The 23,591-nt window shown below is 48.1% G+C and overlaps 2 protein-coding genes across 5 annotated transcripts in view; one reads left to right on the top strand and one right to left on the bottom strand.

Moving 5' to 3' along the window:
* Positions 1-20,459, top strand: part of REEP1 (receptor accessory protein 1) — a 67,537-nt gene extending 47,078 nt beyond the window's left edge. For 2 of the 4 annotated variants that reach the window (XM_062624316.1, XM_062624319.1), the window contains 3 exons: positions 6,100-6,135; positions 14,519-14,682; positions 16,797-20,459. In XM_062624316.1, coding sequence (XP_062480300.1) covers positions 6,100-6,135; positions 14,519-14,682; positions 16,797-16,868 — 272 coding nt within the window. In that variant the 3' untranslated portion in view covers positions 16,869-20,459. Of the gene's footprint in view, positions 1-6,099; positions 6,136-14,518; positions 16,717-16,796 lie in introns of those variants that run through there. The other 2 variants (XM_062624317.1, XM_062624318.1) reach the window with 2 other exon arrangements.
* A 670-nt stretch (positions 20,460-21,129) lies between these two features.
* On the bottom strand, positions 21,130-23,560 carry MRPL35 (mitochondrial ribosomal protein L35; the record flags this gene model as incomplete). Its single annotated transcript, XM_062624325.1, has 3 exons — positions 21,130-21,606; positions 22,301-22,445; positions 23,199-23,560. Coding segments are annotated over 3 exons (696 nt in total), but the record flags the coding sequence as incomplete, so codon positions are not given.
* Positions 23,561-23,591: the final 31 nt, after the last annotated feature.

The raw sequence follows: 23,591 nt of genomic DNA, 5'->3' as shown, positions 1-23,591 counted from the left end.
AGAGACCAAGATCTCCCAGCTGTTTCTGATATAAAGGATGTCTGCATAAGCAAAAACTAGGTTCTCTGAAGGGCAATGGTTTGTTTTCAGAGGGGAGGACTGTTATGGTGGGAATCAGATCCATTCAAGCTTGGCTAAAGGAATCTTTGTGAGCCCAGAGCCAAAACATTGACTTGCAGATAGCTATGCAGATTAGGTCTCCAGAACTGAGACATGGAGGGTTATCCCAGGCAGGCGGTTCCAGATGGCTTCTGGGGTTCCCAAACACCACCAAGGGTCATGCAGCTCCACTGATGTTAGGCACAGGCGTGTTGCACTTGGTACCTTGTGAAACACGTGCTGGTGAGTGGGAAACTGAGCAGTTTCAGCTCGTGTGTGGTGAGGGCTGTGCAGACCTTCACTGTGTTTCAAGCCTGAGTAGATGGCCACCCCTTCGAGTTTGCTTTAGCATTGGAATGTATTAGAAACATCTTGTTTCAGCCTTCCTAAAGAGTGTCCTTTGAGTCCTTTACAAGTTCTAAGGACTATAGCTCACAGGCTTTTCTCTATGGTCAAATTGAAACAGCTGACGTTAGTGCCCAGGGGTTTTATTCTTGGGTTTGTGTAAGATTTCGTATGTACTTCTCTTGTAGTAATCAGTCTCAAAGTGTTCACACGTAGAAGATAAAGCTCTTAATAAAAAAGAAACAATGAAAGAAACCACCCCAGGTATTTAAGCCAGAATACCAAATAGCGCAAGTAAAGCGTTGTCGAGTTATCTTAATTCCATGTTGTATAGAGCAGCCTTTGTAGGTTCATTCTTAACGCAGTGAACTTAACTTACCTGGTTTCAAACCCCTGTCTTAACACAAAAAGCTTTGGATTTTGATCTGCTTTCATTCCGGTGCTGTACAAGGATGTCTCAAAATTCATCTCTGGAAAATGGAATCGTTCATTAAACTTTTCAAACTAATGTTTCTCATGGATTTTTGGATCCAAGTAGCTTGATATTTTGGTTTTAATTCTTCTTTTAATGAAAAGAACACAAATCTTACAAGACTTTTATCTGTCCCATCTCAGTTGGGGATTTCACTGAGGTCCCTAACCTAGGAGCCTGCTTGGAGGCCCCTTCTCCACCTACAGACAGAGAGGCACCTCCAGAAAGTGGTTCCCTCATAGGTTGGTGGCATCTATCTATCTCTCTCTATCATCTGTCTATCTAGGTTGGAGGAATCTATCTATCTATCTATCTATCTATCTATCTATCTCTCTCTCTCTCTCTCTCTCTCTCTCTCTCTCTCTCTCTCTCTCTCTCTCTCTCTCTCTATTTTATCTATCTATCTATATCTTCCTCCTATATATAGCCAGAGGTTCGCCCTCGCTTTCAATCAGATTAAGTGAAAGATACAGTCCTGGTCTCTCCAGTCCGTGTGCTGTTGTGTGTGGGCACAACTGTGTCTGAAGTCAGAATGTCCAGAGGGGCAAATGGATCAGTCATAACTTATCCCATGTGTGTGTATATAAGAATGTGGTCTAGCAGCTCAAGTGTATCACACCTTGAAGGCCGTATTCAGGGTGAGCTGGCAGTGCTGTAGGCACACCAAGCCCAGATACGGCTCCATCACTCCACCTTTCGTATTTGTTTAGTTGGAGTGTTGCACATAAGCAAGGGGCAGACAGAATTTGCTACTGCCTCTTAGTATGCTATAAATACATGTAATGTATACATATGAGTATGTGCATGAGCAGTCACTACAAACAGCTGACACACAGCTCTTCCCTGCCCCAAAGCCCTCGGATAACACAAATGTCCATGTCAGCTGTCCCCACTGCCTCACAGGAACGTTGGACTTCTCTTTATATTCCTGCTTTAGAGATAATGGGACATAGTCGGGCTGACATCAGATGGAGTCAGCAAAAATACCCCAGACTCTGTTTGACATGAGGGTGACTCAGCCAAAGATCTCGTCTTCCTTGTAAAAGGTCTTTGTAACATGACAGTGTTTGCTGGCATACATGAAACAACTTTAAGAACATCAATAGAGAGCCTGGTTGGGGCTGCAAACGCTTGATCAGAGTAGGAATCTGCTTTATGGAAGCTTTTAGGGAGGGTTTGAAGGAAGAGGTCCTGTGTGTGCAGAAGAGGCAGTGCGGTTGTTAGGAGTTAAGACTGTGAGTGAGGACACATGAATTCACACCCTGCTTTATTGCACACCCCTGGTATGACCTGGAGCACATATTTGTTCCTCAGTGTGTCCCTAAAACAGAACAAATTGTACTTGCCAAACCTAGGTCCTGAAAGCCTCATGTGGAGGAAGATTATTGTGTATTTTATGGTCAATACCTTAGAAGCTTTCTTATGTGGCCTTCTTACTTCAGTGATAACATGTAACATACCCATAGGAAAGTCCTGACCCTAGTTTAGCAGGAGGGTTTCTCTGTCTGTAGCAACAGTGCTCTATCTGCTGCTACTCACAAGTTGCTGGACTATTGGAATGTCCCTTTTTATGTTTTCCCTTCTTTTATTCTGTCCTTTTTCTTTCCCCAGTGCAGACATGTGAGAAGTGCACTTGGATCTGCTGGGATCTCAATGACTTGATCTGGATGTCACCCTTATAGCTCCTCAGCATTTGTCCATTCAGGTGCCCCCCCTCCCTACATCCTCCATCTACACCAACCTTTAACAGTCCTCTGCAGCTTGTAGTTGCAGGTCTCAAAGTCACTGCTTGAGTTTACAGCTGATCAATAACTGTGGCAGGGACAGGCACCTGAAGTGTTGTTGTGATGGAGCAGTGCATGCACAGATTGCCTAAGGGAGCACTTTTGCAGCTCCCTTTGTTTCTCTCATATGGCTGTCAGGGATGTACAAAGGCTGAGGAACTGGTTTTGCATCTAGTACAGGCTCTTAATTCTCCCAACAGGGGAGACAGCCATGTCAAAGAGAGAACAGCATCCTAATGATAACTGGATGTCAAGTGCTCCCCTCAGGTGGTGGAGTTAAGGTCAGTGTGGTCACTCAAGCTGCCCAGCAGTAAAGAGCTTGAACCTGGGAAGAAATCCCAGGTTTGGTCCAGATAAAAACGCTTTCTTGTCCTGTTTGTGAGGGATTGTTTTGAACTCAGACTGATTTGCTGATCTGCCTCGCTGCGAGCCTCCAACATAACTGGTCTGGGGGACCTCTGGGGAGGTACGAGATGAAGAGGCCAGGAGTTGGAAGCTCCTCTAGCCAGCTTTGCTCCTGAAGGAATGGAGCATGGACGCACACCCTCACTTACAATAACCAGGCAAAGGCAAGTGATGACTCTTTAGGTTGTTACAGGGCTTTAGATGGGTCCCATTCCCTGAGCAATGAAACCACAGCCAGGTCTGGTGTAGAACTTGGTGTTGCGAGTTCCAGTCCTATTGAGTGACTGTGTTTAAGAGCAGATATACCTGAAGGAAAGTGATTTGGAAAGCCAGGGGCATGGGGAGAGGTCTGTTGTGTTCCCTGCCCAGCTGAAGCTGCTGAACCTCACATGTGTCAATATGAACTCACCCTGTGAGCACCAGGAGTGCTTCAGGTTCTGATTTCCCATCTCTTGGGCATGTTTCCAAGCCCACTGAAATCCATGGAAAGACTCTCCTGACCCCAGTGGGCTTTGGCTGTGGCCAAAAGCTGGCTGCAGAGCCACACTGTACTCAGGCCATGCTAAATAACTGCTCAGCCTGTCTCATTTCCATTGCTGCTGCTTTTACAGTGCCTGGTGCTGGTTAGATGGGCTTGTGACGCTCTGAGTCCCCTTTGACACAAAGCACCGTGTGAAGAGCTTGACATTTAGCCAGTAACAACCACATGCGGACACAGCAAAGGGTTATTTTGGCTCCTGAAGAGTGTCTTGTGAGGCCAAGAAATAGAATATGCAGGAGCTGCTTTTGAGGCACGGGGGCTTACTCCTCCTTTTCTTTGCTGCCTATCAGTGGTGCTCCCTATACTTTGAGCTGCCCCACGTGTGTAGGTGCCCTTCCATCGTGCAGTGGGCTCCAGGTGCTCCAGCTCTTCACTCCCATCACACAGAAAGCCCTTCTCTTCTCTGTCCTCTCTATCTGATCTTTCACTTTGCTCTTAGTGCAGCCATTCTCAATTTACTCTCTTGGCGTCCTGATGAGAGCTGGTGATATTTCAGCTCTGATGCCTGTTTCAACCTCTGCTGCTTCCACACAGCTGCCCCTTTCCTTTGGGAACTGTAAGTGTCGTGTGGCTGCTCACGGCAATGGAAAACTGGAAGCTCCAGAACAAGATTTCCAACCATTTTTCAAGGCAATCCTGATGTCCAGCAACAATCCACACGCAGGCATGTCTTTATTAGCACTGGGGAGGGGTTGCACTTCTTAACATTACAGTATTGCCTTAAAGCGTCCTGGACAGTACAGATGCAACTTGTTCACATGCGACAGGAGCAGGATACTGGCCATGGTGTCACATAGCTCAATCCTGGAGCTGATGCAAACATATCTCAGGGTTGCTGATGTGCATTGGTTGGGCACTGGAGACCAGCCTGGCTTTGGAGTGTCAGTGGGACGCACTTCAGCAGTAGGAGATGGGCGTTACATCAGGGTGTCCAGCACTGATGCTGTCTGGGCCTGAGGATCATGTATTACGGAGCCATCCTCTGTATTGCCCAGACCAAGTGGCCTTTCTGCTTCAGCCTGCCCCAGGCAGAGGTCATTCTCAGCTGGAATGATGCCAAAGCAGAAATGTGCATTCTGGTACCGTCCCCTCCTCTGTGCAGGAGAGACTCAAGGCTCCTGCTTGGTTTTGCACTTAAGCACTGAAGGCTTTGCAGAAGAGAGCAAAGGTGGTGGAACGTCAGCATTCAGGACACGCCGCTGTAGTTCAGTCCCCACCAACGAGAAGAGCTCCAGAGATGTGTGGGAACAACCCTTGTGTAGGTGTTGTGTGAGCTCTCAGAGAATGAACCATCACAAAACTGATCATCGACTTCCGTGTAAAACCAGAGGCTCAACTCACAGCACATCTCTTGAGGTTGGTTGAGAGTCACCTCTGCTACAAAGGCCATAGTTTCAGAGCAGCATCCAGCCAGTGTGAGCCAGCACTCCTGTTGAAAGGGCATGACCCAGCTGCCTGTTTCTGCCCCATGCCATCCTTTTTCCTTGGACATGTTTAAACCTTATATGTGCTGACCCCTCTCAGGGAGCTGGTTCAAGTCAAATGCTGTTCCTTGCTCTTGGCCTGGTCCAGATCCTCAAAGCCAGTAGAGAGCTGCAGCACAGACATCAGCCATGGCACAAGGAAGGTGGAGGCCAGAGTGTGAGGGGCAATGGGACATCTGCTGTCAGCAGCAGCGCTGGTTTGCGCTGGTTTAAAATGGATGTGAAGCTATGGAAGTGCAGGATAATCCTGACCAAAGGAATCACCCAGAGCTCAAACCTTGTCATTCAAAAGCTCTTTTAATCTGGAGTCATTGATGCCACTGGGAGGGTTTCATTGGAAAGCTCAGACTGGGAATTGTTTCTGGGCTGTTTCCTGGAAGCCAGGCTGTCCTCAGGATGAAGCTGTGCAGTTCGTACTTTCATGAGCAGCTGTGATTCCCCTGCATTCTCACTGAAGGGTGCGATGCCATTCCCTTGGCTGCTGTCATCCTTACAGCAATTCCACCAAAGCATAGTTCCTGCAGGACTCCTCAGCATGCTCCTGATCCGGATAGAGCAGGGATAGTTTTCCTTCAGAAGCTGTGTGAATGGCTGCTTGTAGATGTCTGAATCCACTGGAAAAAGAAATGCAGGCATGTAGCAATACAAGTCCCAGTGTTGCACCCTGTGCTTGTATTCATCAGCCTTTTACACTGTGTTACCCATTGCTCATCCACGCTCCCAGATCCCTATGGTCAGGAGTTATTTCTGTTCAGTGATCTGAGCCAGGGAGCTGTATGGAATCCCAGCCTGAACACCCATTAGGCCAGGGTGAGGCACGCTCCTGTGTGCGCTCCATGCCGATGGATAGAGACAATCACCTCTCTACGCACACAAGGGCCTTGAATTCCATCTCCAAATGATGCCAAGTGCTTTGTGGGAGTTGGTGGCTTGGCCTGATGAGTTCCTAACGCTCAGCTCCTCTTCCAGTGTGCACGTGTTGCTCGGTGTGCCGGCTCCTCAGAGGTGAGTGCTGTGTTTCTTGTGCTCCGTAGCCGCGCATCCCGTTCAGGCATGGCTGTGCTCCCCAGCCTGGCTTGCTCCTCACACTCGTGCTCACTGTGTCTCCTAACACCAGGGAACACACCAGGGGAAGGCCAGGCCGTGTGAGCTGGGTTTGTGCTGGGGGCCAGCAGTGCAGTGCTGCTCACCCTACTGACCCGTGTTACCCAAGGCTGGGGAGTGTTTCTGTGGAGAGCTCCGGTCCTTTCTATTCTAGAGGATGTGCTGCTGTCCCCGCTGCACCAGGGTGACTCCTCTGCCCTGTATCCCCCAGTGCTTTCATAGAATCACAGCATGGTTTGAGTTGGAAGGGACCTTAAAGCCCATCCAGTTCCAAACCCCTGCCATGGGCAGGGACACCTTCCATAGAGCAGGTTGCTCCAAGCCCCATCCAACCTGGCCTTTGCTGTTTTCTTCTGTTCCCTAAGGACTGGCATGTGTTGGTGGAGAGGACTTTTGTGTTTGGGATGAGCAGGAGCCACAGCAAAGCCCAGTAGCAGACAAAGTGGTGTGACAAAGCAGGGTTAAATGGACTCTCCCTGCTCCGGTCTGTGCTAGAGCTGGGTTTGAAGCCTGTCCCCACTGTTCATTGTGTTTACAAACTTGGAGTGGGTGAATAGTTTAGCTGCTGGTGGTGTTTTCAATGCTGCACCAATTGGCTGCTAAGAGCTGAGCTATATCACTGCTGCATTGTGTCCCAGTGGCAGATGAATGGATGGGGAGGCCTCGGATTTGGGCATGCCAGAGGATGGGGCTGCATCCAGAATGGCAGCGTCTCATGTTGGTGGAAGCAAAAGACCTTTGTAACTCCTTTACTTCTCATCACATTCACTTTGTGTTCGCTTTGCACACTGTTATCAACCCGGGGACTACAGTGGAGGGTCTGAAGATCCCAGTGCTGCCACTGTGGTTCAGCCATCTGTGCCTTCCCACTGCATCAGTGCTTGCAGGTGGTGATCCTAGCCTGCCGCCGTCTCCTTGCACCCTGTGTAGGTGGCAAACCGACCCTTGTGGCTGCTTTTTCACCCTCCCTGTTGTCCTCTTTGCACCAGCACATTTGGTGCTGCCGTGCAGAATGAAGCCTCTTTGAGGTGGTGTCTGTTTAAGCCATCAATGAGACACTGGTATTCACAGCACGTTTTATTAGCACCCTTCTAATTTTAGCCTAAACCGATGCTATGGATTTGACTTCAAAGTATTATTTATGAAAAGGATCACTGCATCCTTAAGTGCTTTATAGTCATGAGTGAACCTTAGGAAAGTCATTTAATCAGTCCAATGTGTTTACAAATTGGGCCAAAGGCATGTCGATCTGGTTTAAATTGCTTTCAGATTGGCTTGTTTTACTATTCCCTCCCCCCAGACTTAATCCAGTAGTCCCTTAGACCATGTCAATGGGGATACACTGAGGCTCTATCTCATAGGAGGTTCATTCTGTCTCCACAGGCTGCCTTTTCTCTGTCTCCAAGGCAATAGATGCATTAATGCACTGTCAGACAAGGGCCTGCCGTTGAGAATGCCCCTTTGTAAGCGCAGCTTGGGCAGCTCAGAGGGCTCACTGCATCGTGTGAACACGTTTTGCAGTGCCACAGAAAGCAGGGGGGAAGACAGAAGCAAAGTTTGTTTAGCTGGGACGAAGCGGTCCTGAACTCATCTTTCCTTGGTGCAGGCTTTTGTGTCGCCAGTTTAAGAGTACAATCATTAACAGCACTTGTCTCCAAAGAGCTGGTAATCTAAATGGGTCCGTAGTCAAGCCTGAGCTCAAGCAGCAGTGTGAGAAGCTGGGTTAGAGCCATGATGCAGCCTTTCTGGCAGTTGCTTTAATGCTCTTGGAGGTGAAACGTTTCTCTCTGGTTGACTCATAGAAACCCCCTCAGCTCCGGAGCACAAGTCCACCCATCCTGCTCCATAGATTATATCCCATGGGAAGGTTTCATGGCCTGCAAGAGACCAAAGGCCAGGCTGAGTGCAGCGGGAGCTCCCCCTGCCCCAGGGCAGCAGATCTGGCACTGTCAGTGGTGGTGATGGGTTCCTCTGCTCCTGGAGCTCTTCCCTACCCGTTTGGCTCCCTCCAGCCAGCCTCATGCTCTGCACATGACAGAGCGTTGACACAGTTCAGGACATTCATCCTGCTTTGCTCTGGGCAGCTTCACTACATACGAGTGTGTTCCACTATGCATATGCCAGCGTTGTCTTGTTGACAGCTTCTGTGCCAGCTCTTGCCCTGGGGAAGGCCTTTGCTGGCAAAACTCCTTCCAGGTCTTTACACAGGTTTCTGATTTATCATTTATCATAGGATTATCATAGAACGGTTTGGGTTGGAAGGGACCTTAAAGCTCATCCAGTTCCAACCCCTGCCACAGGCAGGGACACCTTCCACTAGAGCAGCTTGCTCCAAGCCCCTGTGTCCAACCTGGCCTTGAACACTGCCAGGGATGGGGCAGCCACAGCTTCTCTGGGCACCCTGTGCCAGCGCCTCAGCACCCTCACAGGGAAGAGCTTCTTCCTTTTATCCAATCCTCTCTGTTCGCAGGCTGTGGAAAGTCAGGCTGCAGCATTAAGGAACAACGATGCAATTATGTCAGAGCCCTTTTTCCCCTTCAGAAGGACAGAGTGAAAATCTCCAGGGATACGCTTGTCTCTTGGCAGGGTCTGGTAAATGCTTAACTGCTGGGCAGTGTTGAACAGTCGTGCTTGGAGCTGGCATTTAAGAAGTAACAAATACTATATTCGGTGGTACTTCCTCAGCTAACGTCTCTTGGGTGCTGTTGCAAAGACCTGTGCCATGGTGGGGGGGGGAAGAACGATTTTAATCCTTGCAGGGAATCATAGAATGGTTTGGGTTGGAAAGGACCTTAAGATCATCCAGTTCCAACCCCCCTGCCATGGGCAGGGACACCTCACACTAGAACATGTCACCCAAGGCTTGAACACTGCCAGGGATGGAGCATTCACAACTTCTCTGGGCAGCCCATTCCAGTGCCTCATCACCCTCACAGTAAGGAACTTCTCCCTTATATCTAATAAATATATGTATTAGGTCCTGAAGAATCAGCTCTATAGCAGAACTGCTGAGGCTGCAGGTATTTGAGAGGCCTTTAAAAACTTAAAACCACCTTAAAACTATAGCTCACCAGTGGCTGGTGGTCAGCCTGGCCAACACGTTCACTCAGTCATCCACAGGGTGCTGTAGCGTTAAGCCAGACCCCATAAAATGATGTTGGATCCCTTCCCACATATGATTGTCACCCCAAAGACAGGGTGATGGATCACACACAATCAGCAGTGCAGCTCAGTGAGGGCCTTAATGGGACATTCACTAAATCATGCTTTAAACAAAGCACCCTATGGGATGTATCCAGCCCCTTTGTATTATGCTACAACTTGCACACGAGATGATTACAGTGGGAAGTACTCTTAAAAACCTAAATGACTTTGCATCAAGGGGCTCTTGTATCTCTGAACTGATGCAATGTAATGGGGTAGGTGTTTCAGTTCTGTTCTTAGCCAGTTTTGCTTCCAGCTCTTGTGGCAGGGGTTAGTTTTAACCTTTTTCTTGTTGAACTTAAACAACAATGAACTTTCTGTTGCTCCAGGCATTTTGCTCCTTAAAACTTCCCTTTACTAAAGTTAATCGAGTTGCTACAGGGATGATTTGCATCGCTTTGCACTGGTACCTCTGAATGGCCATTTGGGTGCTTCTCTGGGTATTTTTGAAGTACTTTTATACTTACTATGCTTATTTCAGGGTCAATCAGTAGGTTCTTTAAGTACATTTGCATCTTACCAGCAGGAAGCTAAAAAACTCCACTTGAACCACAGATATGCAAAGATGATTTCTGTGCTCTGAACCAGTGTTCCTTCGTTCTCTACACCCCAATGCTTTCCCCTAACAGTTTATTCTTTCCTTTTCTCTCTATAAATATGATGGGACTCTGATGTAAGTGTTACAGACCGCATGGGTGTTCTTCTGAGGTGTTTGGACAAGACTAGCACTTAACAACTTAATCCTTTGTGGGATGCGTTTTCATTGACGGGTGGCTTTGTTGCTGTGATTCAACTTGTTTGCTTTGGTTGCACTTGACTTTGGAGACGATGTCTGCCTCTGTTTGGGCAGCGTGCGCTCGTGGAGTTGGCTGCTCCTAACTCCTTGGTTTGGCAATGAGAAGTGTCGGGCAAGCATGTGGCTTGGGTCAATGTCCTTTGGAAATGACGGCCAGTTTGTCTTTGTTGCAGGGAAAAGAAGCTGATCGCCATTGTATAATAAATACCTGCTCTTACTAAGTGGTGTGCAAACCTCTTTAATATTAATTATCCCCTGGAAAGGCTTGGCTTTGGAGTGGCTTTATCTTCCATTACAATAATTATGTTCCATAACAATTATATTCCATGTATTCCATAACAATCCCTGATCCTGGCTTGTGTAGTCTGTAACTATGGTTTTCCCCATTGCTCCTAAGGAATTGCAGTGGGAGGAGCACGTGTTGTGCCCAGCAAAGTAAGGGGGAGGTCCAGCTTCCCTCAAAGGGATGCCTGATTCCCACTGTAACAGCATTTAAGTGTCTCATCTGTAGTTAGGGTCCGCCAGATCCTGACCTCTGTTGTACTCATGGAAATCCATAGGAGTTACTCCAGGTTTACACAGCAGCATAGACCAGAGCCTGAAATGAAGGGATGGCTGAAGAACCAGCACGCTACTGAATCCCGCTTGTTGCTATAGAAGAAGATTTCTTAGCCCTTCTGAAATCACAGAGCTTAAAGATGATGATGGTCTGGCCCCACATTCCCTTTTCCTGCTGCATGGTTCCCTGTTGTACATTTGTAATACCTTAGATCCCACCTCTGCAGAGCACTCAAATGTCAACTTTACCTTGAAATATGCCTGGCTTCAGGGCTTCCCCCACACTGTGTTTGTTATATCAGTTCCCTTTGAAGGAATTAGGATGGTGGGAACTGGAATTACAGGGTCTGTTTCCTTACACTGTTTACAGTCAGGTTCTGTCTTGCCTCAGCGCAGGGAGAGGTGTCATCTGGATATTGAAAGCTGCAAGAGGCAGCAGCTGCTTTCACCCTGGCACACAGTGGATTTCCCATCTCTGCAGCAGTCCTGCCCCTCCATGCAAAGCTGTGGAGCCATAAATGTGGGAGGTGGAGACCCTGGACACACAGCTCTGAGATGGGCAGTGAGGGTCTCCTGAGGATGAGAGAGGCAGGAGCATCATCTGGTGGTGTGGTCCATGCTGTGACACAGGCCCTGGGGCTGTCCCTGGCTGCTGGCACTCCCACTCTGGGGACACCCATGATGGCCTGAGGCTCAATACACAGCCTCATATCCTAAAGGTGGCTTTTAGGAGCCAGTCACCCAAGACCAAGCGCTCTCCTCAAGGAGCATGTGCCAGCACTGACGTGTTTTGCTCCTCATACTTCACCTTCTCCATAAACAAACCTTGGTGTCCCAGAACCCATCCATTCTCTTTAAGAATTCCTCACTAATTCCTCATGTGTGCTTTTTATCCTGGTTAATCCCCTGATTTACATTTTCTCCTGCAGAGGAGGACCTTTTCGGTGTAGGAAAATCAGGTTTTTATCCTGTCATCACAAGAAACCCCAGCTTCAGAGCTGGCACTCACACAGCAGCTGCCCTTTGAGATGAGCTGCCTCCAGCCCCACAACAGTGTCATGTTTCCACAAACGTGGGACAAAATCTGGCACCCCAGGTCAATACAAGGTTGGGATTGCCCCAGTGCAATCCCTGAGGCAGGATGGGCAGGGAATCCTCCCTTCTTGCTCCTGGATCTTGTATTCAAGATCTGCTCTGGTCAATGGTCAGCGATGTAGCAGAAGGGCTTGGGATAGATCCGCTTCTTCCCTTTCCCAGTTCAGTGAGGCTGAAGCAAAACTGGCTCCCATTTGGCTGCTTTCAGTGCCTCATCCACAATGAGATGGAGCAGGGGAGAAGAGGGCATCAGCCCAGCTTCCAGTGGACATTGCAGACCTCTCTGCTGCGGGGTCAAAGCCATATGTGCCAGCTTGGAGCCCGAGCTCTCCTCTGGATACCTGGATGTGACCCTTGAGAACAGAAGAGCCCATCGGAGGCTGTGCCTGCCATGGAGACACACAACACAGGTGGCAGAGCTGCCTGGGGACCTTTTTAACCCAGCACCCAGTTGAAGAGAGAGAATAATAACGGAGAAAGCAAGGTACATTGGAAAACCATGGGATTTATGGGAGTGCTATCAGGGCTGACGGTTCCTTCTGGCTCCTTCTCCAGCAAAGCATCTGGCTGTAGGAGAAAGGGAGCAAGCACATTGGCCTGATCCTGTGTTCCTTCAGCTTCAGCAGCCTGTGTCTCCATGCACTAAAACACTCTAATTCTGCTTCTCCAACACCCCTCCATCCTGTCCCATTCAGAGTCCTCTTTTCCATGGGGAAAAGCTGTGTCTCCTCACAGCAGCAGTTGGAGGTGTGTTGTTGAGCCACTGTGCAAACCTCAGTGAGGCACCTGAATGGGTCCTGACCCACTTTTACCATCTATCTGGAAACAGACTGCCTGAAGTCCAGCCTGCAGTTCTTGTATGCGGGATCCCAGGGGAAGGGGGCATCTATGGGCAGTACTTGGCCTCCAAGCTGAAGATTTAGGCATGCTTCAAGCTTTAAACCAAACTTGATTTCAGTTTTTGTTGGCTTGGAGAGGCAACAAGGACCATATTCCACATCCAAGCTGGCCTAAGCCAGGCTCCTCCTGGGTAGCTCATTTCCCAAGTAGAAGGATTAAATAGTACTTCAAATGGAATATTCCTGCACTGTTTTGCCTTGTGGTCTAGAGATTTAAGTCTCCCCACAGTGTAGTCCTAACACAACAGTCATACGCGGACAACAGAACCAATTCAGCATTATCCTGGACCTCTCTGCAATGTGACAATCAGCACTGTCAGTATATCTGGGAAATAAAGTCAACTTCCAGCTCTTCCTGCTAACCTGCAATGGTGTCTGTCAGCCTGCCCATGCAAATGGTGATAAAGGAGTAGGACCACAGGGGCAGTGGCCAGAGGATGCTCCCTCGAGCAGCAGCCGCATCCTGTGGGCTGAACGCAGGGGCTGAGGATGACTTTAACTCACTGACTTCAGTCTGGCACTGGAGAGAGCCCCAGTGACCTGCTCATGACTGGTAGTGTTGCTGTAGCCAAATCACTTCCCTTTGTCTCTCTGTTACCCAACTGAACAAGCTGTTGGAGAATTCAGTTCTTTTGTACTTTTAGAATCCAAGAAGCATTGGATGTTGAGGTATCCTCTTTGGTTTAATCTTTGGGTTTAAGTTTTTGGTCCAGCAGAGCCTTACAGTCAGGCTGAGACAGAAGCACAGAGCATTGTCTCTATGTATGTTCGTACAACAGTCTAATACAGAGCAAATACTTGTGGTTAATGCTGTCTAAACAGCAAACACTTCCACCCCTGACATGCTGCAGAAGGAAAATAACTATCAGTTAAACAGAGAAAGCTCCAACCCCATGGATAAGAAGCCATCTGTGGAGATGCAGGAAGCTTGGTCATGCTGGGTGTCCTCTTCTGTACCTCCTGCTTTGGACTGTCTTGCTTCGCTGTCTGCATTGAAGGCAGCAAATGGATTGTGTTGTGCAATATGACCGATCCCACCATGATCATGCCCTGCGTTACTAGAACCACCAAGCTGGTGTTAGTGGTCTGTAGTCACGGGGACAAAATCTGCCTTCAGATCCATCAGTGGAGTTAGTGCTCCATGGAATTCACTCCAGAGTGACAGAAGAGAGCTTTTTCCCTGCTCTGGTCTTGCAGCAACACTCCCACTGCTGAGAGTCCACTTAATACCTGGTGGAGCTTTAAGTTAACATCAGTGGATCTCAGCTTGAGCTCTCTCAGCTCCAAGTGCTGCTGTACTTCATGTTTCCACATCCCAGGCAGCTCTCTCTATACTGACCAGAGGCCTTCAGCACTCGTTTGGTGCCTTCTAGAGGACGCTTCTGGAAACTGTAAGTAGAGGAGCTATGGATGGAATCAGTGATTCAATAAATCAGCTATTTTATTTATGGGCTGGACAAACAAAGAACTCTTTCTGGAGGCAACCTCCAGAGCATCACAGCCTGTGAATTTAGTCTCAATTATATGTAAAATAATCCAAATAGAGCTTATAATGGCTTCATAAAGAAAACCCTTTTGATTTCTAACCCCACTGCTGCTATTACTAGAGTGTGATGTATGAACCTGCAGTCTATTAATGCCTGGAAGATGCATGGCTTTGCAGTGAGGTGGCATTTGGCAGAGTGTGAATCGAACCATCACTGATTTCTTCATCCCTTGTCTTCACATTTAGACTGTAAATGGCCCTGTGAAATAGGTATGGACAATACGTTTGAAAAGCCACCTGAAGTAAACTGTGAAACCCAAGGCTCTGTGTTCTCGGATGATGAGGAGAACGATTCATTGGATTGTGCATCCATGAACAAAAAGCCCAAAAAGAAGGATCAGCCCCTTGAGGTACTTCAAGGCTCCTCCTTGTATAACATTCCTTAAATCCTCAACTGAATGAAGATCTCTCTTTGGTCTAAAACCACCAAACAAGACATTTCTGGTCTTCCAAGGATGGGTTTTGCTGTTGGATCACTCCCTTTCATGCATGTGTGGATCTCCTGACAGAGTCTGAATTGGTGCCAGTGGAGATCATAGATATATGGGCTTCAGAGATGGTTGTGAGTTGCAAAACTTGGCTCTAGCTCTCAACCATGTGGAGGTGTTTGAGTGAGAGGGTTTGGATATCAAACCCAGTTGATTTTTCATGTCTGAAGAGGAAAACACATTCTCACCCCCAAGGCAGGATGGTTACAGTGAGAACAGCACCCACAGAGCCTGGTCCCTTTCACTTGGGTTCACACCCAGCCAAACGCGACTGAGACCAGCAGCACTTCATGACTCTGTAGGGGTTTGGATCAGTCACTGTATTAACAAGTACACTTTTAAGTTGTTCCATGGAAACAAAAGCCCTAAAGGAGATGCAGATCTCACAAAGGGGTTTGCCAAAAGCTATTTTAGCAACGTTTTGTTGTGGAGGAAATGAAACCTCCATGGGAGATGCTGAAGACAAAGAATCCTTCCAGATCCAGGCAGGGAGGATGGAGCCAGAGCAGATGGAGCTCACAGATCTGAGCTGACACATCTCCACCAAAGACCACCAAAGGCTGGGCGGCTCTGTTCTTACAGTGGAAAGATGCAGCCTCTCTGGCTGCTCTCAGAGCTGTTTGGTGGCCTCCCAAAGGAGGCAGAGCTATTTAAGACTCGTTACTGTGCAGTTCATGACTGCTTTGCTCTAAGACCTGTCTGGCTTTCTTCCCCAGCTCTCCTTCAGCTATGGCTTTCTGGGTGCAGCCATCCCATCCGGGTCTGTTGTGCTTTTGGGGATTCACAGTGGAGACTTAGGTAGGATTCCAGGCTTGGAAGATGGGGTGAGGTGTTGGATTAATCCCATCTCTGCGAGAAACCACTTTGGTTTATTGGCAAGCTGGAAGAGACGGAAATCTAGATGGAGTCTAACCAAAACCTCACCATGCTGCAGTTCCTTGTCTGTATGAGTATTTACACCTTGCTGCATCACAGGAATGGGGAAACACAGCATGATTTGGGGGTTGAAAGTCCTATAAAACAGAAATGACAAAGTCCTCACTTAGGAATGGTAAGATCCTGTCAGACTCTTAAAGGTAAATAGTTTGATGCTTTGGATATAGATGTAAATGGAGTAGAAGAGCTTACCAGGCCTTGCAGTGATACATGATGCTATGACAGGCCTCCAGACTGAGAACTTGTGCTCCTCCACAACATCTGGTACCCATTTCTTCTTGTGAAGCTCACAAGACACAATGCCAATGCCAAAGCTCTTCTGAGAGTCGTATGTGTTGCAGATTAGGGGGTTTTATGTTTGTTTGTTTGCTAGTTTAATTAAATCCTGTCCCAGTCTGGAGAATGGGGTTGATGACAGTAAATGAATTCCATGGAGCTGTCTGGCTCCTCCTGAGCGTTCAGGGCTGCTTTTTGAAGCTCTGTGCATCACTGCATCTCTGCAGGACAGAATTGCAACAGTTGGCTTCTAAACTGATTTCAGTCTATTGTGTCTGGCCTGTGCTCAAAGCAAGAGGCTGATCTTGGAGGAGTTCTGCCTTATGAGAATTACAGCCTCAGAGTGTTTCACCTCAGCTCTGCAATGCCCCATGTACCCTCAGAGGGGCTGCAGCTGGGCTGGGCAGTGCAGGACAGGCTGGGACACACCAGAGCTGTCTTTCTGCCACCAGTTTGCTCTCCTGATCCACGAGCTGCTGTCAATGGCACCAATTTGTCCTGACTCCTTCAACCTGGTATTAGCAGTCTTTAGCCTCTAACCAAGCACCAGAGGGGAAGCTGCTGGTGTAACCTCGGTAAAGGACTACAACAGGTTTCTTGAAGCAGTTAGTCCTCAGCTGGTCTTTCATTAATGCTCCTCAGTGCCAAGATCTGCTTCTCCATTACTGGCGTGGGATGAGTGCCACTGCAAAGATGGGTGAATTGTAAGGAAAGGAAAACCATTTCCTATCATGCCACTGACGTTTCCTCTTGCTTTCCTGCAGGCACCGCCTAGGACCCTTAGACCTCGCTTCAGGAAGAAAAGTACCTCGTCCTCTGCCACTGAAACAATGTGAGTGCAATGAGCCAATAGCACCAAGATCCACAGAATGTCTCTCTTCTGCCTTAAAGAGCTACTTGTTAACGTAGGAAACAGCAGTGGGATGGATGTGCTTTGTGCAGCGGTGTAGACACGGCCTTTCCCTCTCCTCTCTCTGTATCCTCTGTTACAGCTTCTCGCATTAGTCCGTGGTGTTGGACAGTGTGACAGACACCTGCAGGTTCAGAGTCCTTGTTCTGTTTGCAGGGTGTACCCCCACTCACGCCAACCCTGTACATTTATGGTTCTCATTGTGTCTGCATAGCTCTAGCTCTGTGAATGCACAGCGGAGACGGAAACAATCCCCCAGTTACTCATGGTGACACATTGACAGTGTGTTTATTTATGGCTTTACCATTATGAGGTGGATTTGCAGAACCCGTGGATTTCTCTTTCCTCAAGACTGTGGCTGAGGTAACAAGTATCCAAGTACTTTGTATGAAATGTCCGAGATTCATTAGTGAAAGCTGAGCTTCTCTGTCTGCAAGTTAACCTGGGAACACCATATGGAGAACAAACCACTTACAGAGGACGAGGAAGAGATGTGTGAGAGAAAAGAAGTGGTTCCAACGAGGTCATGAAGTCTTTCATTTTCATCAGCCTGAGCCAGGAGAGTATTGTGTGGAACATGATGACAGCTGGAAGAACATACTGCTTGTGGCAAAGGCTCTACTGCCAGTTGTAAAGTGTGAGCAAGCCAGGCTTGTACTAAGTGCAGCAACAGAGTTAGGGTCACTTTAGTGACACAGAGAGGAAAACACACCTTCCTCCCCTGCCTGCAGCAGGATCAGCCCCAGCACCCTGCCTTCTGGGTGAGGTGCCACTGGTTTCCTTGCAGGGTGCTGGGGCTGAGTTGCTGTTTGAAGCCTGGAGTGTTACTTGCAGCATGGAGTTGGTTAGAACCACAAGAACCAGATGCAGTGGTGTGTTTGTATCCATATATAAATGAGAAATATAAAAGAGGAAGACGTGGTAGGGTTTGTGTATTTGTGCTTCAAGTTGGTGTCTCTTGTAAGTGTTGAGCATGTGACAGTCACTCATACATTAATTCCGTGGCACTTTGTGTTTGCTCTTGGACCTGTCACGTAGACTAGAACATTTAGCATCACATAGGACGTGCCATCACCAAGGGGTAGGTGCAGGGGCTCGATGGGGAACAGCATGGATAACCCAGGTCAGGTGCAGCAGGATGCCAACAGTGGAGTGGATCAGAGAAACCCGCAGTGAGTGCCCTTGGAAACCTGTTCTCTGCTGGTTATGCATTGATATCCCAGCCCTCCCTGGCTGATGGATCCCTGAGGCTTCCCCAGAGCTTCCTACCATGTATGTGGGGAAGAGAGAAATAAACAAATGTGTATCTGGCTTAGCTGGGAAGCAGAAACAGTGAGTAGGTATTTCCTGTGCCTGCCACAGTATTTGGCCTCATTACCTGAGCATTTTATTTCCTTTACATATGCTAATTTAATTGTATTTTGCAATGGGTAGGAAGGAAAAAGACTTGAGAAAGTAAATTAAAACCAACCTGTCTAAATAGCAGTTACAGAAGAGCCAGTCCTTGGAAGATACTCAGCAAAAGCTTGGAGGAGCTAAGCTTGTGCATTTTGTTTTTAAGCAGCTTTAGAGTTTATTTGATTCCTTTTGGCAAACATTAATAAGAAACAAGAAACCCTGCCTGCAGTGTTAGCAGAAGATAGAATCCTGCAAGCGAGCTGTGTTTCCCTGCTACGCAATGGGCTGCCATAAGATAAAGCAGCGGCTGACAAGTTTGCACTCGATGCCAACCCCCCCCCCCCCAGTAACATAGAGCTATGTAACATCTGATGAATTCTACTCTCAGACATGCTGTAGGAGCATTGATTCTCACTACAATTATTAGATGTGCGTCTAATCTGCTGTTTTACTGTAACCTTTGACTGTTTAGCATTTCTTAAGTGCTGAGGTGAAGTTGTTGACAAGGGAGTTGCCTTATATCTCTCAAAACATTCACTGTATAAATGAGAAAAATAAACCTTTTCATATCTCTGGCAAAAATGTATTAATTTATCAACTGAGCTGTATATTTGTGTATAGATAGGAAAGAAATGTGGATGCTCACCCACATACACGTCGTGCTGTAGTGTTGTGTGTACAGAGAGCGGCCATTCGCTTCCAATCCCTCATCTTCCTCACACAGGTTGTTTACAGGTGGTGCCCCAAGTCTGGCATTTCTCTCTTCTGGTTACTAGTGGTCACTGGAATAAACACCAGACATGAAGGCTTTGGTTCTGGTTTTGCTCTTTGCCTATGCCAAGGAACAAGCCTGATTCAGCGAGTCATGTCCCTGCCTGAACCAGAGGTTGGGAGCAAAGAGAGGACATGTGGATGGTGGCTTCTGAGGTGTGTTTGGGGGAGCAATCTCAGTTTCCCCCACACCAGCTCCGGCTCAGCTAACTGCTTGCTGATCACTCCTAAGAGCAAGAAATCTCTAAGTTGATGGTTTAAACTAGCAACAGATCTGGCTTAAGGAAGAAAAACACAGTTTGGGGCCTCTCTGAACAGCCCTGTAGGGCAGACAGGCTTCTCAGTGGTGGCCTGAAGAAATCAGGCCACTGCTAGAAAACAGAGCCTTTGCCTGGCATGAGGTGCCAGTGAAACCTGTGTTGTTTGGAGCAAGTAAAATCGATGCTGAGGGGAAGAAAACTGCAGCTGAAGATGGGCCTGTGGATTATCTCACCATAAATTCACCTCAGTTATGAGAACAAGCCTAGAGCAGCTCAATGCTGTCCTCCAATGCCTCCTTCCTTGTCAGAAGGGCAGTGCCAGTGCAGTTACAGTAGTTGCCAAGTCAGGATGACACCAAATAGCAACAAGACAGATGTCACATGTATCCTGTCACCTCATCTGAACTGTGCAAGTGCAACCCCAGCACAAAAGGAAAGCAGAATCAGGTTCTTTATTCCTGGTAAGAGGGAGAAAGCTGCATGGAGAGACCTGACACTCCCGAACCTCATGTAACAACCTGCCACCTCTGACTGCTCCTCAAGTGTTCTCACACGGTGGTGAAGCCCTCGTTCCTGTGACCGGATGCTCGTTGCTCCCAGTCTCCTTTGCTGTTTGTTTCAGGTACTCATTGTGCATCATATTTGCAGTAGGAGAGAGCTCTGCGTTGGGATTTGCCCTTAGACAAACTGTCCTAAGGATGCTCATCGTGCACTTCGTGTGGTTTCTTTCCTGTGCTGGGTAGAAAAGAGCTGGGATGCGATGGTGCACTCAACGCCTCACAAGGATGGCCATGACAACAGTATTCCAAAGGTTTGATGTTTGGCTGGGTTTGTTGTACTGCTTGATACACATCTTGAATAAAGTCTTAATCTTTTCCTTAAAAAAGAAAGGAAAACCCCCCAAACCCCATCTTTAGTCTGTTCAATGTATCTGGCAGGCCAGAAGAATCACTTTGGTCGCTGTATGATTTTTATCTCAGTTCTGGCTGACTGTATATAGATGTATTCACTAAGTGCTGCATGTCCTTCAGAACCTCTTTCTGTATTACGAACTGGAAAAAACAAAATACAGCTACTGAACACTCTGAGTAAGTAGTGAGTTCATTGAAATGGTACAGCCTCCTTCAGCAAACTCTTGCTGTGCAGGTGGCTCTGGAGCTGTCACCAGGGACTATCATCTGCTTAATGCTGGGTTAATTATTAGTTATTAGAACCTTTAGAAGCAGCTGCTGTTCACACACCTGCTGGAGAACCAGCTTTGTAGAGAAACCCTCTGAGGTAGCCCTTAGTGAAACCAGAGACTGGCTGCACACTCCCTAAGGACCCTGTAGTAAACCCTTGTTGTTGTCCCATAGGGATACACACTGCTATGTATAATTAGCAAAAAAGAAAGGATAAAAAAGAAGAAACTCAGCCCTGACTGTGTGACAATACAGTGTAGGACCCACAGCATGTATTATCCTACTCAAAACATAACACAAGATACAAAGTGTCAGTCCTCTAATGAAATTTAGTGGATAATGCATTTTTTTACTCAGTCATTAAAACTGTACATAGCCACCACACGGGGGCTTTGCTGTGCTATTTAACAGAGACCTAGCAACAGTTTACCTGGTTCCATGACAGCAACAATACCGAGTGGGACCCTACTCTCCTTTCGCCCCTTCCCAAGGAGACTCCATTCAGCAAGCTACTAACAAGTATGAACACGGCAAAATATGCCCTGGGGTTATTTAAACATGTTTCTCTTAAAAGATCTGAGATTAAATATGTTGCTTTATTCACTTTTAGTGCTGTTTTAGACTGTATTCATCCATGTTACACACAACCACAGGAGAACAACAGCCATCATAACATGCAGGAGGCCAGCCTGACCTCTGCTAAGTAAAACACAAAGTGCACTGGAAGAGACATCCTGAATATTCCTTTATTCGGGGTGCTCATACCCCCAGTTCTGATGATGTGACATGCATATGTCAAAAATTAAGACCATACCATAAGCACCACTTCCTTTCCTAGAGAGATGCAAAAGTGAATCCAAGATTCCTAACCACGAAGATTCGTGCGGTCATGGTACTTCTGGTAGGGATCATCCACATACCAATTTCTTCTTTTCCAGAAGGAAGTGGTCATTTTATCGAGGAGTTTACACTGTGTTTTAGTGCACAACACGAAGTCTCTCAAACGCTTCCTTTGGGAAGCTGACTTCTTCCACAGTTTCTTCTTATAACCAGCCTGGCAGAAGAAAACATGCAAGAATTTTCAGTTACTACAAACACACACAGAGAGATGTACTGATAACCAAAGCAGAGAAATTCCCCTCTTTTGGAAATATGTTATGTCTGGAAAGGACCTTAAGATCATCCAGTTCCAACCCCCCTGCCATGGGCAGGGACACCTCACGCTAAACCATGCCACCCAAGGCTCTGTCCAGCCTGGCCCTGAACACTGCCAGGGATGGAGCATTCACACCTTCCCTGGGCAACCCATTCCAGTGCCTCATCACCCTTAAAGAATTTCTTCCTTATATCCAGTTTAAACTTCCCCTGTTTACACACTAGCTACTGCCCTCTACTGGAAGGAAAACAATCAGCCCACTGACTGTAAATAATCTTAGAATCCCAAAAGGGTTTGGGTTGAAAGGGACTCTAAAGCTCATCCAGTTCCAACCCCTGCCACAGGCAGGGACACCTTCCACTAGAGCAGCTTGCTCCAAGCCCCTGTTTCCAACCTGGCCTTGAACACTGCCAGGGATGGGGCAGCCACAGCCTCTCTGGGCACCCTGTGCCAGCGCCTCAGCACCCTCACAGGGAAGAATTCCTTTCTAACATCCAATCCAAATCTCCCCTCTGTCAGTTAAAGCCATTCCCTTTGTCCCGTCACTGCATGCCCTTGTACAAACAACACACTTATATTACCAAAGCCTTACCTGTCTCCTAACCCAAAGGCCATTGTGCAGCCGGAGAAACCGAGCGATGACGGCTTTCACCGTCTTCCTCTTTCCACGCTTTATGCTGGTGTAGGTGACAGTCCTCGCTGGCTGATGCAGGATACTTGGAAGGAGAGACGTGACACTAAAAACACCCCCAAACCAGGGAAGAAAACAGGAATGAAATATCTTTTTCCAAAAGCAACCACTGTCTCTCATGCAATGAGAAATGGCTGTGACTTGTCTGAAGGTTCACAAGAGCTCACCTAACACGAAGCACAGAACTGAACAAGCGCTTTTACGTGCTGTGGTGCTTAACTTGTGTCAAAATTCATTTCTTACGTTATTATTTCATGCTGAAAAGCTTTTTTCATCTACTGAAAGTGGTGAGATGCTCAAGAGCAAACATTCAGCTGCTACTGGCATTCTGGGAGAATTAAATACGGGAAGTTCAGGTTAGATATAAGGAGGAAGTTCTTTACTGTGAGGGTGGTGACACACTGGAATGGGTTGCCCAAACAAGTGGCAAATGCTCCATCCCTGGCAGTGTTCAAAGCCAGGTTGGACAGAGCCTTGGGTGACATGGTTCAGTGTGAGGTGTCCCTGCCCATGGCAGGGGTTTGGAACTGGATGATCTTAAGGTCCTTTCCAACCTTACTCATTCCATGAATCATCAGCGAAACAATCAGTGCCGATTATAAGAGGGCTATCTGCAAAACCTACATCTGCGAAGTCTATTCCGTTCACATCTTGCGTCAATCGCTGTTCGCAGCAGAACCGGGAGACCTCGGTCTAACAGTCCCGTTATCGCAGACACCACCCCAAGCAGCCTGTCGGACCCACCAGTTACCACAAGCCCCCTCCGAAGCCCTTCTCCCCGCTCCCGCACGGCCCATACCTGCTGAGCACCGACGCCGTGCCACCCCCAGGCACGCTCCCCCACAGCAGTGGCCGCGGTCTCCACAGCGGGGCCGCCGCCGGTGCCCGCACCTGCCTGACGCAGCAGCGGGTGACGAGGCCGGTGCTACGGGCGGCCAGGGGTGCCCAGCGCCCCAGGATCCCTGCGGAGAACCACACACCCTCAGCGGACACCCCGCGATCGCAGTACCGCCACTCCACAGCCCCCCTCCCGATCCAACATGGCCGCCCGCCTCCCCTCAGCACCCACCCGCCAGCGCCCCGCGCGCCGCCGCCATGTCCCCGCGCTACGGCAGTGACATTTGCACACGGCCCGCTCCCTCCGCTCTGATTGGACACGCCTCACGTCACTCTCCGCAACGCGCGGTCACGC

This window comes from Pezoporus occidentalis, unplaced genomic scaffold (assembly GCF_034315485.1).
Source record: "Pezoporus occidentalis ecotype Australia unplaced genomic scaffold, CSIRO_AGI_Poc_V1 ctg265, whole genome shotgun sequence".
Lineage (NCBI taxonomy): Eukaryota > Metazoa > Chordata > Aves > Psittaciformes > Psittacidae > Pezoporus > Pezoporus occidentalis.
Note: the sequence above shows the minus strand (reverse complement) of the source record. Positions and strands in the feature narration are given on the sequence as shown.